The sequence below is a fragment of the Schistocerca americana genome, chromosome 2, assembly GCF_021461395.2.
Source record: "Schistocerca americana isolate TAMUIC-IGC-003095 chromosome 2, iqSchAmer2.1, whole genome shotgun sequence".
NCBI lineage: Eukaryota > Metazoa > Arthropoda > Insecta > Orthoptera > Acrididae > Schistocerca > Schistocerca americana.
The window spans coordinates 849773825-849792446 of record NC_060120.1 but is presented as its reverse complement, the minus strand read 5'-3'; the positions used below and the strand labels follow the sequence as shown (position 1 = coordinate 849792446).

The window sequence follows — 18622 nt, the reverse complement described above, 5'->3', positions numbered from 1 at the left end:
CTGAGCTCCAACAACTTATCAGCCTTCACCCTTCCTCTCCAGGAAACTTGGTTACCGACGATGCGAACCCCCACCCTCCATGGCTATCCGGGTTGTTATTAGAATCAGGCAGCTTATGCAAGGATATCTGGTGGAGTCTGCGTCTATGTCCTAACTCTCTTTACAGCGATTGTGTACCTCTTCAAACATGTTTAGAGTCTGTCGCTGTTAGGGTGTGCGCACCTCAGGCTGTTTCTGTGTGCAGTATCTATCTTCCACCGGATGATGATGTCCCACAGCATATATTGGCTGTGCTGATAGCCCAACTGCCGCCTCCCTTTCTGTTACTGGACGACTTTAAAGCCCATAACCCTTTATGGGGTGGATCAATGGCAACAGGCCAAGACACTGTCGTTGAGCAAGTGTTGGCACAGCTCGACCTTTCTCTCTTAAATAATGGTGCCTCCACACATTTCAGTGTGGTGCATGGCACATACTCAGCCATTGAAGTATCGGTCTGCAACCCTGGCCTTCTACCATCTGTCTAATGGAGTGTGTGTGATGACTTGTGCGGTAGTGACCACTTTCCGGTCTTTCTGTGACTGCCGCAGCGTCGCTCTTTTGGGCGCCTCTCCAGATGGGCCTTGAATAAGGCTGACTTGGACTCGTTCGCCTTCATTGCCACTATTGAGCCTCTTTCTCATGACACCATTGATGTGGTGGTTCACGTGATAACCACCGGCATTGTTTCTGCAGCGGAATCTGCAGTTCCCTGTTTTTCTGGGTCCCCTCAGTGGAGGACTGTGCCTTGCTGGTCACCAGAGATCAATGAGGCGATTAGAGATCGCAGGCAGGCCCTCCAACATCATAAGCGGAACCCATCACTGGAACACCTCATTGCCTTTAAGCAGCTCCATGCCCGAGCCCGACGGCTTATTCGCCGATGGAAGCAGGAGTGCTGGGAAAGGTATGTCTCCACCATTGGCATCGGTACCTCTCCATCGCAGGTTTGGACCAAGATTAGGCTACTCTATGGATATCAGACCCCCGTCAGCGCCCCTGGGCTTTCCCCGAATGCAGCAGTCTGTATTAAATCAGACACGATTGCAGAACTCTTAGCAGAGCATTTTGCTCAGAGTTCTGCTTCTACGAATTACCCGCTGGCCTTCCACTCCATGAAAGAGTGGTTGGAATTTCAGAGCCTTTCTTTCCATATGTGCCACCCCGAATGGTACAATGCTCCATTCAGTGAACGGGAATTCCAAAGTGCCCTAGTCGCTTGCTCTGATATGGCTCCCGGGTCAGATCGCAATCACTATCAGACGCTCAAACACCTCTCGGTGGATGGCCAATAACACCTTTTCGACCTTTCCAACCATGTCTGGGTTGAGGATGGAGTTCCCATCACAATGGTGGTAAAGCGTCATCATACCAGTGTTGAAACCTGACAAGAACCCACTGTAGGGGGACAGCTACTGCCCCATTAGCCTCACCAACATTCTGTGCAAGTTGCTCGAACGTATGGTGGCTGCTTGAGTTTCGGGGCCTTCTGGCTCTGTCTCAGGGTGGGTTCCGTCAGGGCCACTCTATCACCGATAATCTGGTATGCCCGGAGTCTGCCATCCATACGGCATTTGCCCGCCGTCAGCATCTGTTAACCATCTTTTTTGACTTGCGGAAGGCGTACGATACAACATGGCGACATCGCATCCTCACCATGCTTAGGGGCCTGCTCCCGATTTTTCTGTCGCTTCGTTCCTTCCGTGTGCTAGTTGGTTCTTCCCGAGTCCAGGAGAATGGGTCCCGCAAAGCTCTGTTTTGAGTGTCTGCGTCTTTTTAGTTGCTATCAATGGGCTCACTGCAGCTGTGGGAACATCTGTATCAGCTTCTTTGTATGCTGATGACTTTTGCCTGTACTGGAATTGCATTTGCTGAACAGCAGCTGCAGGGCGCTATTTACAAGTCGCAGTCTTGGGCCACAATGCGTGGCTTCCAGTTTTCGGCCACCAAGACTTGTGTCATGCATTTCTACCGCTATCCCACTGTTCACCCTGATCCACGGCTTTATCTTGACAGTAAACCTGTTGCTGTGGTGGAAACGCATCGGTTTTTGGGATTGCTTTTTGATACCTGGTTGACTTGGCTCCCTCATATTCGGCAGCTTAAACAAACGTGCTGGCGACATCTTAACACTCTTTGTTGCTTGAGTCACACCAGCTGGGGTGCCAATGATCGGTCTACCATTCTCCGACTGTATCAGGTGTTTATTCAGTCCCGTCTTGATTATGGGAGCCTGGCTTACGGTTTGGCATCGCCTTCTGCGTTGCGGTTGCTTGACCCTATACATCACTGCAGGATCTGACTCGCAACTGGAGCTTTCCGCGCAAGCTCTGTAAACAGCATACTTGTGGAGGCTGGTGACCCTCCATTGCGGGTCCGGTGCTTATGCTACACATGTTTGTAGCTTGCCTGGGCATCCAAATTACTGTCTCCTGTTCCCCAACTCGGTCTTCCATCTTCCCGAATGGTGGCTCTGGTCAGCGTGTCTGCCTGTAGTTCGCGTCTGGTCTCTTCTCTCTGGGCTTGAGTTTTTCCCTCTCCCACATCTTTTCCGGGTCCATATACATATACTCCTGTGGTGTGCCCCCCCCCCCCCCCCCCCCCCCAAATGCCTTCAGCTGGATTTGGCACAAGACCCGAAAGACTCAGTCCCTCCTGAGGCCCTCTTCCGATGCTTTATTTCCATCCTTGCCGCGTTTCCCTGCTCTGCCGTAGTCTATATCGATGGTTTGATGGTTGTTGGTCGAGTTGGTTATGCTTTTACTCGTGGGGAACAATCTGAACAATGCTCATTGCTGGATGGCTGCAGTGTTTTCAGTGCAGAGCTTGTAGCCATCTCTTGCGCCCTAGAGTATATCTACTCCTGCTCAGGTGAGACGTCCATTATCTGTGGTGACTCCCTGAGCAGTTTACGAGCAATCACCCAGTGCTTTCTTCTCTCTCATTTGGTGATGGCTATGCAGGAGTCCATCCTTACTCTTGCCCATTGCAGCTGCTCTGTGGTTTTTGTGTGGACCCTGGGTCATGTCGGCATCTCAGGTAATGAACGTGTTGACACACTGGCTAGACAGGCTATCAGTGCACCGGCCCTGGAGATTGGCCTTCTGCAATGTGATCTCCTGTCAGTATTGCAGCAGAAAGTCCTTGGTGCTTGGGGTGATGAATGGTGCACTCTGCCTTCCCTCAACGAACTTCAGGTCATCAAGGAGACTACAGGTCTCGCAAGGATTCGGTTGTTCTGTGCCAGCCATGCATTGGCCACACCTGGCTGACGCACGGCCGTTTTTGGCGCCATGAGAACCCACCTCTATGTCACTGTGGATCAGCGTTGACAGTGGCCCACATCTTGTTGGCCTGTTCGCTTTTAGCTGTGCTCAGGCAGACGTTTGCACTGCCTGATGCGCTTCCTGCACTTTTAACGGATGCTGCTGCAATGACAGGCTTAGTTTTGAGTTTTTTATCAGCAGGGGGCTTTTATCGCTCGATATGAGAGTTTGTCTCTTTTTTTTGTGTTGAGTCTGGCCTTTGGTCTACAGTTTTATGATTGGAGTTTTTAGTATGTTACTTGGTGGTTGGCTCCCCCCCCCTTCTCCCCCCCCCCCCCCCCCTCTTGGTTGGCCAACCACTATAACTCTCTGGGTGTGTTTAATTCCTTTTCTGGTCTTTGTCTATCTCTTTCTTGTTCTGTGTTGTCCCTTGTCTTTTCCGTTGCTTGTTTTTCTTCCTTGTGGGTGTTTCATTGTCATAGAAAACGGACTGATGGCCTTCATAGTCTGGTCCAGTCAACCCCCACAAACCAACCAACCAACCAGCCAATTATTTCTCTATAGTTCTTTACTATTCTGCTACTGTTGCTCACAGCGCGGTTTCAATTGCCTGAGACTGCAGTCATGTGTGTGAGTTGCATTTGCGTGTGTGGGTGTGTGTGCTTATGTGTGTCTCTTGTGGACAAAGGCCATTGGCCAAAAGCTTTAAGTGTGAAAATCTTTTTGTTGTGCCTATCTGGGACTCCGCATCTCCGCTATATGGTGAGTAGCAACTTTCCTTCTCATAGTATTGTTGCACTCCATCCAGGATTTTCCATTGTTAGATATACTAGAATTTGTAACATATAAAGTGCATATTGGGCCCTTCTTAAATATACACTGTAGGTTGTAAAACTCTTTCACAAACTTCAGTGGTCATGCATTGTTAAAACACAGAAATGATGCAACTGTTAAACTGTCCTATAGGAGCCATTAAATGCCTGTCGCAATCAACACCTATAAAAGGGACACACAACATGACAAAGGCACTTTGACAGGAGATTGGAGTTTCTGTAATAACGTTTCAAAATTATTCATATACTTCAACAAGTCTGCGTATTTTTTGTTCATGTTATTTCTACTCAGCCAACTGTAATTTTGAATCACTACGAGCTTGTCAGTCACGAATATTGCATGAAATGGACAATTTTAACTGAGACAGTTTAAGCATATCCCATAAATCAGCTTACTCGTATTTATGTATTTCTGCAAAAAAGGAAAACGTGTATTTTCATTGCATAGGGTCCTAGGGGCCAGTGGTGAGTCCTCTATCCATTTTTAAGGTGACATTGGTATTTTAATGCTTTATACAGCAGGAAGTTGTCAGAGTTTTTGAGAAATTTGGTAAATGAAACAATGTTTCTGGATCATGTCTATTAACCCAAGTGTGTCTGATATTTTATTGACCCTGCGGAGTTGAAATTCTTTTTAGCTAGAACATTTACTTCATTCTGTAGTTGTTCTGCATATTCTTAATGATAGAAGAAGCAAGAGCCACAGCACAGGCTCAAGTTGGGGAAGGAAACCATCTATGTGTCTTCAAGGAAAACTTCCTTGAATTTGCCTTAAGTAATTTAGGGAAACTGTAGAAGACCTAAAATAGGATGGCCAAATGCGGGCCGAGTGTCTTAAAACATTGTGCTTCCTCACTTGGTTTCTTTTTACTGAAGGCACAAATGATAATGGTAAAATCTTAACTCCACTATACTCGGTTCTTGCAATTAATTATTGGTCCACATTTTCTTCTCATCTTTGTCACCACCGGAAGGCAAAAAGTTATATTGAATCTGAAGGTTTGTTTAGACACCACTGAGCATTAGTATACATGGTCTTATTGTCTTCCTCCAGCCTGAGAACTGTTTCACTGAGCCAACATGAAAAGTGAACCACATTTCAGCTTGAATTTTTCACATGTGTTAATTGCTACTGGAGATGAAAGCCACTTGAGCTACCAGGAAATATGTTATTCCTTGGGCTTTGTAGTCTGGTGCTTAACTGCACAACCACCAAGCTGCTCTTCTTCACTGCTTACAGACCCAACTCTCATTTATGAGATGTGTGGTTCAAATCCCTATCCATCTTTAAATGAAGGCAAGTACTGGCTTGGCTTCTTGAAGGAGTGTAGTTGATTTACTTCCTCATTTTTGGGCTACCCAAACTTGTACTCAATCTCTAATGATTTCATCATTGACAGTTTTAAATTCTTATTTTCCTTGTCCTTGCCCTATTTTGCATAACATACAAGGAAGGCTTTAGGCAAGATCCGAGCCTATCCGTATTTATGTGTCTAAGCTAATCTTGAATTCCCTTGTACATCATGTGTGTCATTTGTAATAATCTTTTTGTGGCATAAAGGTGTGTCAATGTAGTCTGATAATGTATTTCATATTTTATCCTGTTTGCTCTGAAACATACGCTTCCAACTACCCTTTGAATATGTTTATATTTCCCGAAGCAGAACTGCTCGTTTATGGAAATCGTGCATCTGTGATGCCCAGTTTGTTTTATAGACGGTACAGGTTAAGGAAACAGAAGGAAGAAAACAGTAATTTGTCGTAATTACTACAGTGTGCTTAAGTTTATGATGAAATAAAGTACATTAACAAGAGTAAAGGTATTAATATGGTTCCATGCAACATTTCTCTCTCAAAGAGTTCTGAAAGGCCTCCATACTGTTCTGTAGCTGGAATTAAAATATTACCATAAAATACATATTTCAAGACAAAGCATGTTCTTAAACTGCATCCAGTGCAGAAGGACTTTCAGTGATAATAAGTGCTGAGAGAACTTTGTCTTCTAGAGCACTTACAATTCAGTAGGTTTACAGATGTAGATATAATGTACAGTAGAGTCATAAGTATAGACATCAATGTAGTATGTGATATTGTGGCTCTTCTGTTTAACTGCAGGAGAGAATTGTTCCTCCAGACCCAATAACACCAGCAGAACGCCGTGCAACCCTTTTGCGACTCAACCAAGTTATCCAGCACCGGTTAGTTACTGGAAATCTGCCAACTCGGATGAGAAATCTCAAGGTATTGTTAACAGATAATTTGTCATTCCTATTTTCAACATATTTAAATTGAATGTTTCTTTCATTAGAGGACCTTTTTCTTTCAGATTGAGAGTGGCCGTGTTACTTTCACTGTAGAGCACGAGTTTGAAGTATCACTAACTGTGATGGGTGATGGCCCCAATATTCCATGGCGACTGTTGGACATTGATATATTGGTAGAAGATAAAGAGACTGGAGGTACTGCTTAAGGAGTACTAGTCTCTTATTACCTTACGTAATTTTTTCTCAACAACTAGTAGCTTTTCGAGTTGTCTGTAGACATGTAGTCATTTCTGGCCATAGTGCATTACATTGACAGTTACCTACTTCTTAACCAGGTGTTATTATTTTTTTCTTTTTGTCAGTTGTTATCAGTGTCATTCTGATTGAAGTGTTGGCCTGCATGTTTTTTGTTAAACTGTTATGGTGGTTGTTCTTGCTGACAGGCATGCAGTTTAGGTTGGGACCAAGTCATTGGCATCTGCCCTACTTGTCAGTGAATGTTTAGGTGAATGCAGAAATCCCATATTACTATCTTGGGTAAGATCATAAAGGGTGTTGCATTAATGTCGTTTTTGTCTTCTTCCAACTTGTTATGAAGTGTTATGTGGGTCTGTACTGTATGCTGGAGTGTGATGGATGCTTGTGTAGTGTATTGCATTGTTGTGGCTGAATATGGAGTGAAAGGGAAGAAGGAAGCCAATGCACAATGTGCTTCTCTGAAGTTTTACCAACACTGCTGGGCCTCACATGGAAACTGAATACTCATTAACAGTGTTGTGCAGCTTACTTCATGAGAGACGTAGTAGAAGGTTTGAATTTACCCCAGCACGTTGGTGCAAATAAGGAACAACATGCCATCACCGTATCATTCAGTGTTGCCAAATACTTGTTGTGAAACTTTCTTCTTCCACTAGGATTTTAACCAGCTACTTTTTTGTGCATTTAATTGCACAGTTTTTGTATGTTATGAATGTGCCATCTCGTGTATGGAAGTGAAACATGGACAATAAACGATTAAGACAACAGAACAGAAGCCTTTGAAATGTGGTGCTGCAGAAGAATATTGAAGAATAGTTGGGTGGATCGCATAGCTAATGAGGGAATGTGTAGAATCAGGGAGAAAAGAAATTTGTGGCACAACCTGACTAGAGGAAGAGATCGATTGATAGGACACATTCTGAGATATCAAGGGATCACCAGTTTCGTATTGGAGGGAAGTGTGGAGGGTAGAAATCGTAGAGGGAGACCAAAAGATAAATACAGTAAGCAGATTCAGAAGGATGTAAGTTGCAGTAGTTAGTTGGAGATGAAGAGGCTTGCACAGGTTAGAGTAGCATGGAGAGCTGCACCCAACCAGTCTTCATACTGGGGAGTATAACTACTACTACATTTACATCTACAACAACAACAACAACAACAACAACACCGTGAATGTGCAAGTAACACAAGCACTTTTTGATGATTATCCATTTCTATGGATGCCAATCAGCAGTTGTTATGTTCAGTTTCTATAATTCGGTAGTGTGTAATGCTGTGAGAAAAGGAACTTTCATGTTTTCCTCCATCCTTTGAAAATGCGTATACACAACAAATACTGCTTCGACCCAGATAACAGGGATCACATTGTGAACAAGAGGCCAAGCACAGATCTTGGTAGTGTTGTTCAGTTTAAACCTGGAGGTGACAGTGACACAGTGATGTCAGCAATAACATTTGTTTATTGTGTTGAGTGGACAGAGTTATAAGTGTCTTCAGAGTGGCAGTTGGTGGCTGGGCGTAAGCACACATGCTGTGAAGAATTGCTGCAATGCCTTGTCAGCGACAAGCCACATGCTATGCTTGTGGCAGTGCAGGAAAAGGAGCAGTCACCAACGAAATGTTCCACAATACAGTGCGGCTCCTACCACAGCATTTTCGAAGACAGCCCGTTGTCTGCTCAGGTGGAGATAACTGACTGTGACCCAGGATGTCAGCTGTCATGGAGAATAGAACGCAATCATCCCCCATGGATCAACCATGACTGCAGCAGATCTGAATGAGCAGGTGAGAAGCCTGTGGGAATGCGACCTGCCTGGTCCGAATGGAGATGGCAGCTTGTAAATCATCTGCGATGACTCATAGCGGAGGAGGACTGGCCGTACACCAGTGTTCTTATGTGCAGTGACCCAATAGACAGCAAAAGCATACCACAGCTGTGGTATACAACAGGTTAGTTGCTTCTCGGTGTTGAAGTCAGTAAGCAGGTAGCAGATAGGTCATCATTGATCAGCTTGTTGTGGTTTCACTGAAATTCAACAACTGTCATTCTCTCTGGTTCTAGTGTCAAAGACAGAATGACTGGACAACTGAACATATCTTTGAAATCTAAAAGCCTCATTATTTAAAGGTCCAAGCCTACGCCTATGGCACGATGGCTCTGTATGTGTGAGTACATTTGCTCTCATTTATTGATCTCATTAGTTTTCCTTTCCTCTTTGTGGCAATTCAATAATAATTAAGTGTTGCCCAGCTTAGGTCTTTCCGATTATGTTTGACTTTGCAGTGGCTCCCTGGCATTGAAATTATGTATTGTCATTTCACAGTGTCTTGTTGTATAGCAGTGCGATGTTTGTGTTTCTGCCTTCTTCACTCTGTAGTTGTGTGGCAATGCTCCCCTCATACCCTGATGTTTGTTACATCGGTGGTATGCCTTGTTGACATTGTGATTGACACACCAGCCCAAAGTTACCCTTCTCTGTTCTGAACTTGCCTGGTTGAATCTTTTTAAAAGTTTTAAATATGCACAGTAAAATTATTCTACTGTACATCACTCCTCCTATTTCAAAAAATTCATCCCAAAATTTGCCTTTGTTTATCTGCAGCAGTGTCGTACATCTACTTAGATAGTTGTACATCATGCCCATTACGCCAACTTTTTGCTTGTGAGAACTGGCTCATGGGGACTTCCACTTTTTTCCTATTCTGTGCCATTATCCTTAAGTTTTGGTTTACTGAACGCTTTCTACAGTTATACCACATTATCTCTCTCTCTCTCTCTCTCTCTCTCCTTTTTTTTAAAATACATGTTCCACTAATTTTAGACTAAGATAATTAGTCTACATTTTTCGGGTTATGTTAGTTAACCATTCAACAAATAATTGATGTGTTGATGTGTCTGGAGAGTGGGTACTATGATATCTGAGACAAAAGTGGAGTACGCAAATTGCTGTCAGAGGACATGGCAAGACTAGTGGTCGTAATGCTTAATGTCTCCACGTTTCTGCATCAGTTCTTTTGATCTAGCTGAATATGTTACAAAATTTGCCCTTTTTTTTCTTCAATACCACCACTTTATTTTTTTATCGGTTACTCCACTGTTTGCTCGATATCCTTAATTGTCCAAAAGAACAACATTAACACAGAATACAGTAGTTTTCAGGTTTTCTCTCTTCTAATTATCACTTCTTATTCCCTGTCTAAGGTGAATGAGTAAATGGCGACCCACATTTTTCTTTGTATTAGTTTTATTTCTACTGGGTATTACGTTATTTAATTGCTATTTAAATTGATTTTATTTATGGTAGTTTGAAATGTAGTATTTTGTATTCATTATTTATTGTTATTTATTTATCAACTTTCTAATTGTTCAAAATAAGGACAAAAGCTTTTACTCCTCCTTTGATTGCTGTTCTCTGACTTGTTTACAGCTCTCAGATTTGTCCTGCAGCTTGTTATTTGTTACTCCAGATCTTGGGATTATGACTGTTACATTCCATTGCTGTTCTGCTCTTGTATCTTCCCTGAGTTGTGTGTGAATTATCTATCTTTGATCTCTACACTACTGTCAACTTTCTTGGAGAATGGCTATTCCAGCAAGGATATAGATTGAGCACTTCGTTCTAGGCAGAGAATCAGGAGCAACGATGAATAACAGTCGCCCAATGGCAAGGTTTTTCTTCTGTTCATTAGTAAGGCCACAGATCGTATTGGGAAAGTGTTAAGCAAGTATGGAGTGGAAACTATTTACAGACCCACCAGAAAATAAAAGAATATTTAAGATCGGCAAAAGATGCATGACACCCTTTGGCTACATTGGAGGTATATAAAATTCCTTGTAGTTGTGAACAAGTTTATATCGGCACCACAAAGAGAAGTGTGAACACCCGTCTTGTTGAACTTAAGAGGAATTGCTGACTGCGGAACATGGATAAATCAGCCGTAGCAGAACATATTTACCAGGAAGGTAATCATGAAATAAAATTCAGCGAGATGAGCATCATATCTAAAACCTCGCATTATTAGGGACGCAGAAGAAAACCAGAACAGCAAGAAATAAAAGCAGTCTTGTGGCATACAGAAGGAATTAAAAGTGCTGTTAACCTATCTCCAACAGACATTCTGCAAAACTCCGATCTTGCAATTCTAACAGAAACCTTCCAGATAGACAACTGGCAACATAAAGATTTCTACAATTAACACCTAATAGCAAAGAAGGGAGAAAGAGGACGACACGTGGGAGGAATATCTATACTGCTGAAACCCTGGATGATGCCCACAAAAACAAATCATAAAACAAGAAAGTAGTATGCTAGTAGAAGCAGCAGTCATAAATACAATGGCAGCCTATTTTAAACCACACGCAAATGCTGTAGAAATAATTGACGAAATAGTCACACTCATCAAACAATACGACAGCAAACCCACCATTATTGCTGGCGATCTCAACTGCAGAATAGATACGGAGAACTATAAAACAAGACTAGTCATTGAAACCCTAGAAGAAGATGGTTTCACCCTACACAACAATAGACAGATACCTACATATATATATGCCACAATGGGAAAAGCACCATTGATATTGCATTAACAAGAGGTGAAATAAAAGGAAGTATTCAACCAACATGGCATGACTCCATCACTCCTGTATTAAAGCACATTCCAATGAAGAACAAAATAAATAATGTCACATCACTGCCAGCAAGAAAGACCCACCAAATCACACACAGAAAAATAGATAAAGAAAAATTAACAAACCAGCAAGAACAAATAACACAAATAGAAACTTAAATAGAGGAAGGAGACCTTGAAAAAGCAACAGACAAAATAGAAGACCTCCTAAAAAATTCAGTGATACAAACAAACCCAAAAACAGGGACGACAAAAAGATGGTTCAATGCTGAATACTACAGCAAAAGGAACACTGTTCTAAGAACGCTCCACAGATTAAGAAACCAGCACGATGAGGAAACATACAAACTGTACGCAGAAGAGAGGAGCATCTACAAAAAACTAATAGAAGAGAAGAAAAAAGAATACCTAGAAAGAGAGGCAAAAAGAGAAGCGGATGAAGCAGAGAAAGACCCATACATAGCAGCAAGACCAAGAAAACTGGCTCATACACCAAATACAGACATGAAGAAATGGGAAGACCACTTCAGTAAGATACTGAACAAACGAGGAATCAAAACACCCCCAAAGAAAGAGAAACAGCATCAAACTAAGGAAAAAAACAATGTAGGAGAACCTCTAAAAGAAGAAGAAGTAAAATAAGTAATAAAAGCACTGAAGAACAAGAAGGCAGCAGGACCCAATAATCTATATAATGAACATATAAAAGATGCAAAAGAGGCCCTCCAACACATATGGATCAAACTATTCAACAAATGCTTGGAACTTAGAGGAATTCCGACCCATTGGAGACACTCGACAATAAAAGTTCTCTACAAAGATAGAGGAGACCCAACGGACCCACACAAGTACAGAGGCATAGCCCTGGAAAATACTCAGTTCAAGATGTTTTCAGAGATAATTACGCAAAAAATCAAAGCCTTTGTGGACAGTCATCTCCCAGAACGACAACTGGGCTTCAGATCTGGAAGATCAACACTTAAGGCAGTCAGGCTTCTTCTAAACAACATCGACGAAGCGCTACAAAAGAAACAAATGTTTCACACAGTGTTCATAGACTTTACCAAAACCTTTGACCTACTGGAAAGAGATCTCATAGTCTGAAAATTGGAAAACACAATGGGAGAAGATAGCGTATGGGCAAGAGTAATCAAGTCAATGCTCGAATACCTCTCTTTTTCAAACCTCATTCTGCAATCAAACGGAGTCTTACAGGGTGACCCAATGAGCCCTTTGCTGTACGTTCTTGTCACTGAAGAAGTACTGCAAATTGGAGAAAATGAAGATGATGTACACGTATATGCATACGCTGACGACATAGCTGTAGGTTCAACGGATATACAGAAGCTGCAGGAAATCATTGAGAAAATAGGCAAATGGTGCAGTGAACACAAATTACACATAAACATAACAAAGACAGAAATGGTGATTTTTCAGAAAAGGAGGCAAAACACCCAAGAATGCGGAAATCCACATCAGAGGACAAAAAATAAAAGTCTCATCAGACTTTAAACACCTAGGGGTGACATTGCAACCAACAGCCAAATGTTTCACAAAACATACAACAGAACGTGCAGCCCAAGCAATAATAGCAATACAGGACATCAAAAACATCCGCCTACTCAGTCTAGTAATGGCCATGAAATTATTCAACACAAAAATCTTGCCAATCCTGGCCTATAGGTTGGAGGTTATATGGGACCACATGACAGAAAAATATCTAGAAGCACTAGAAAAGGTAAAATCAACTTACCTAAAAAGAGCACAAGGTCTCACAAAGACAACAAGATCTAGACTAGTGTACCTGCTAGCGAGAGAGACAATCATAATTGAAGACATCAAACTTCAATATATGATGCCACACACCAGGGCTTCCAGAAATCAACTGAAGATCATGGAGGACAAACGAGAAAAAGTATAGCTGGAGTTCTATGGCACCGAAGCAATGACGAACTGCTCATGGACAGCACCAAACTTCGAACTGTGACATGTTGTAACTAGATTTTCTATTCACAGCTTTCATCATCTAATTTGCAAAAACAAAACTTATCAAGACCCAATCACAACATGTGTATGTGAACTGTTTAAAGAAGCCTGTGAACGATATCCCATAGAACTGTGCAGTAAAAGAGTGAAATCGATAAATGAATATGCAAAAATTTAAAATGTTAAGCGAAGTAACTGTATATGGCTATTTGGCTGCAATTTTATTAAATAAATTATGGACACGTGTATAGAGAGACTATTGAGATTGAGAAGCACTGTAATTTTAACAGGAAAGACGAAGGTGTTAAACTGAATAAAATTTGGATGTCAGCGTTGCACCGTAAGTGTGACAATTGATTACTTTCAATCGAAATTGTTGACATTACCAGAGACAGTCTCATAGCCGACGCCACGTGTTGGACATGGCGCCCTCTGTACTGCCTGTATAATCAGCGCTTCTCTGAGTTCTCTTTGCAGTTCGCCGCTTTACCTCAGAGGATGTCTCCTGCTGTCGGAGACGAAACGTCAGGGGGGACTTTTATACATCGAACATGGCCTATCAGCCCGGAAGTTTTACGTGAAAACAATACTGGCCGTGAAAGCATACACTGTAATATCTTTGATCTGTTATGTTATTATTAATCCTCCTTTTTCTCTGTGGAGAGAATCTTCTCTTTCTTTATATTGAGCCCATTTAATGGCCGTGTATCTGTTGCAAATCCTTCCTGCTTGTTTTACCTTCTTTTAGTACTCTTATTTTTTGAATTATACCTGTTCTTTTATCCCTTCCACCTAACGTGATTTAGTTTTTGATACTTTTTTTCTAAATTAATTTCATGGTTTTTCAGTCTTTTCAACTCAGTACACCCAACTTATTCCTGTCTTATCTCTTATTATTAATAATTTAGTCTTATATTATCATGAGTAGTACTGCTGATTTTTTTCTGCTGTGATTACACAGAGTTTTGGCTGCGGTGGAATACTTTTATCATCTGTTCCTACATTGTTTCATTTCGAAGATAGCAGGCTGCTCATGAAATTATTCTGAATGTTGTTTTCCTATTTTTAACTTTTATTATAATCTCATATGAATATTTTGTTCATATACAATATATTCTGTGCAGTATTAAGTGAATGATTGTCATATTCTTAATTTGTTATATTGCAGAGGGAAAGGCACTAGTTCATTCATTACAAATACAGTATATCCATCAGTTAATACAGTCAAGACTTGTGGATAATCCACAACCATTGCATGAAGTGTACAATTGTTTGCATCATTTCTGCCAAAGCCTTCAATTGGAGGTACGTATTCCGTGCTTGAAACATATTGGATATTTTTTGATTATCACTGAATAATGTTTCTCTAAACAAATGCCTTTCATTTGAATATTAAACAACAATTTTTCAGGTTTCACTCTGCATTTGCAATTTTATATTGTTCTTCCCTTTCCCTTGTAATATAGACATTATATTAGCACTTTTTTCAGCAAAATATGAAACTGACGTGTTTTAAGTGGTACTGTGCTAACTCCCATAGCTATACATGTACAGCTAAGTATAGTAACAGGTTTCATGATTGTAGCTATTCATTTGTTTGTGAATAATAGCAGGAAGTGGTTTATGTACTTCCAAGGTATATGCTTTAGCTTTATTTGGTGACAAAAAAATTTGGCCTTTTCTCTTATTTACATTTGCTAGCATTGTGCATATTTTTGTATAAATATAGAATTGGTATACTAATCATCTTAACCAGTGTGATAATATTTTCTCATTATATCATGTTCTAGGTGCTGTATTCTCAGACCCTGAGATTGTGCCGTGATCGTTTAGATGATCATATTCATGTTGATGAGTACACACCTGGAAAGTGCTTATCCATTTCCTATTGGAGGTATGTTATAAACTTCTGCTTTGACTGGAAATAATTGTCATTTTATGGCAAAGTGAAAAGTATAATGGTAACTCATTATATATTTTACTACAATGTTTATGGACATGTGTTACTATGGAACATTGTTTTCCACTGTAGAAGAACAAAAAGGTTTTATTAATTTTTTGTGAGAAAAGGAAGTTAAACAGACAAAAATCTGTTGCAGAATGAAAGCTCAATATGAAGACACCTGATCATGTAAATGAAGAGAATATGAATGTATTGAAACTTCCATTAACAAAAGACAGTGTTGATGCAAGCGGTAGAATGTAAGACCAGTATGCATACAAACTGAGATAGTGAAACAGGAGATCGATCAGCAGAGCTGTATTGAAAGGTGCATCATTGTTGATGACATTACTACAAAGTTGAACTGAAGTCCCTGACCTGCAAACAGTATCTATTTTGATCTCAATTATATCAGCTTGTTTAACCTATGGGTACTAATATGATTGCTCAATTATGTCAAGCAGACAAGATTTCAGTCACATTTAGACCATTACGTTCAATATGCATTTCTTAATTGAATTGTGCTGGGAGATGAGTTGTAGAGAACAACATTTACTCATCAGGAAGTGAGCCACATCTCAGTGGAGCGGATGCACACATTGTATCCAATCAAGAAATAAATGAGAGTGCTGGCATCTACTGGAAATGTCATGCTAGCGATTGTTTAGGGTGTAACGGATCCTATTGTAGCATGTCCAGGATAAGGGGCAAATTGTGATAATTTGTTGCTACAGTAATCTGCTACTAATAATTAAAGTTTTCTGAATGATAAAAACGTGGGAATTTATTTCACAGGTAGTACTCCATGACAACACGTGCCTTCATATGGCTGTGCATACCAAAGATATATTAGGAAACTAACATTTGAGATGTTGAAATGTCCTCTATAGAGCCTGGGCTTGGTGCCATCAGCTATTCTCTTGTTCAGACTTTAAAAGATTGGAATCATGCTTTGTCGTCATCATTATTATTCTTATGTGTATGAGCATATTCAAATTTGATGACAGTTTCACTGTACATGTTATACGAGAGTTGGAACTTAAATAGTGGCAACTATTTATTCACAACCGATAAAAAAGAGTTATCTCTTTGCACCTGTTCCTGTCTGTCAAAGTAGTCACCAGTGTTTTGTAGAACCTGTTGCCAGTGATGATGTGGGAGGTGTAGTATACCGTTAGCAGAGCCTGTTCTGTTGATGGTGCGAATGGAGCAGTCTACTGCCTGTTGAATCTCTGGAACAGTTCTGAAACGAATACCACGAAGTGGTTCCTTCATCTTTGGAATCAAATCAAAGTCACAAGGACTTAGGTCCAGGGAGGATGGTGGATGGTACAATACTTCCCAGTCCCATAGACCGAACAGAGCAGCCTCTGCTTGCACTGTGTGCGCCCATGCATTGTCATGCAAAATGATGGGTGGGTTGTGCAGAAAGTGTCGCCGCTTCTTTCGCAAAGCTGGTTGCAGGTGATGCTCCAAAAATGAACAGTAATACTGTGCAACGACAGTCTGCATTGGAGGAATGTAATGCGTTAGGATAATACCATCACAGTCGTACGTGAGAATCACCATAACTTTAGACCGCTTCATTTGCGCCATCAACAGAACAGGCTCTGCTAATGGTATACTACGCCTTCCACGTCGCTGGCAACAGGTTCTACACAATGCTGGTGACTACTTTGAAGGACAGTAACAGGTGCAAAGATTATATCTCTTTTGTATCGGTTGTGAATAAATAGTTGCCACTATTTAAGTTCCAACCCTCTTATAATGAGTACTGACCATATTGAGGAATAAAATAACAAATTGTTTTATTAGTATTGTTGTTATAAAAAAAACTGCGAAGTTCCGGAGGTAATGAAAGTGTGAATTCAGCTCCAGAATTTATTAGAGCTTAGTAATTTATCTTGCAAACAAATTGAATTCCACTTAATACGAGGGCGGTTCAGAAAGTAACCTCCGATTGGTCACAGTGCGGGTTGTGGGGGGAGTAGCGACGCCATCTGTGCGTTCACGCACTCAACAGGTCAGTCGGCATCAAGCCGTGGTCGAGTGAACGTCGTACCTGCGCTAGTTTAGTTTTTGTGGCAGTTTGAAATGTGTGCTGCAATAGAAAACCCCGCCAAATGTGAAGTGCGTGCTGTCATAAGGTTTTTTACAGCCAAAGGATATTCTGCAGCAGCTATTCATCGTGAGCTTTGTGCCGTGTACGGACCAAGAGTTATGAGTGAAGGAGTTGTCCGTGAATGGGTACGTTTATTTAAAAGTGGACGAGAAAACGTTCATGATGAAGAGAGGAGTGGTAGACCATCATTGGTGACTGACGAACTCGTTCAGACAGTTGATGCAAAAGTTCGTGAAAATCGACGTTTCTCAATGTCGGAGTTGTCTACTGGTTTTCCACAGATTTCTAAGACTCTCTTGTACGAGATAGTGACAGCAAGATTGGGTTACCGTAAGTTCTGTGCACGATGGGTGCCCAAAATTCTTATCGACCACCACAAAACTCAATGAATGGCCTCTGCATTAGACTCTCTGTCACGTTATGAGGACGAAGGAGAACCATTGTTAAACAGAATCGTGACCGGTGACGAAACCTGGATTAAGTACGTGAACCCTGAGACAAAAGAACAATCAAAGATGTGGGCACATTCAAATTCACCTACCAAACCAAGAAAAGCCTCGCAAGATTTTTCTGCCAGAAAACTGATGGCAACGGTGTTTTGGAATGCCAAAGGGGTGTTGTTGGTTGAATTCATGGAACGTGGTACGACCATTAATCAAGACGTGTACTGTGAAACAATAAAAAAGTTACGACGGGCTATACAGAACAAACGCCGTGGTATGCTGACTTCCGGTATCGTTTTTTTGCACGATAACGCCCGTCCTCACTCTGCTCGCAGAACAACGGCCCTTCTTGAGTCCTTCAAGTGGGACGTTATCAACCATCCACCTTACAGCCCAGACCTGGCGCCAAGTGATTATCACCTCTTCATGCATTTGAAGAAATGGCTCGGGTCACAGCGGTTTGATGACGACGAAGAGCTCAAAGATGTGGTCACAGGCTGGCTCCAGGCACAAGCGGGTGATTTTTATGCAGAAGGAATTTCAAAGCTTGTGAAGAGATACGATAAGTGCCTCAATCGCTATGGAGACTATGTAGAAAAATAGTGCAAAGATGTAGTTGTAAGATGTATATATTAAAATATTTTTATTTAACTTGGTGTATTTTTTTAAATCAACCGGAGGTTACTTTCTGAACGGCCCTCGTACATACACTGTCAATAAGAAGTGTGTTATGTGGAGTGAACATGGACACCAATTAGCAATCACTTTTTTGCTGACAGAATTTATGTTCTTTTACTCAAAAGTTTCTGTAGCAAGAGTCAATTGCACCTTGCAATAACA

General features: G+C 41.3%; 1 protein-coding gene across 1 annotated transcript in view; it reads left to right on the top strand.

The window, feature by feature from the left end:
- Positions 1–18622, top strand: part of LOC124595635 (mediator of RNA polymerase II transcription subunit 14) — a 187136-nt gene that overhangs the window by 35184 nt on the left and 133330 nt on the right. Inside the window, exons 5-8 of the mRNA XM_047134464.1 lie at positions 6254–6379; positions 6465–6597; positions 14444–14580; positions 15066–15169. Coding sequence (XP_046990420.1) covers positions 6254–6379; positions 6465–6597; positions 14444–14580; positions 15066–15169 — 500 coding nt within the window. The remainder of the gene's footprint in view (positions 1–6253; positions 6380–6464; positions 6598–14443; positions 14581–15065; positions 15170–18622) is intronic.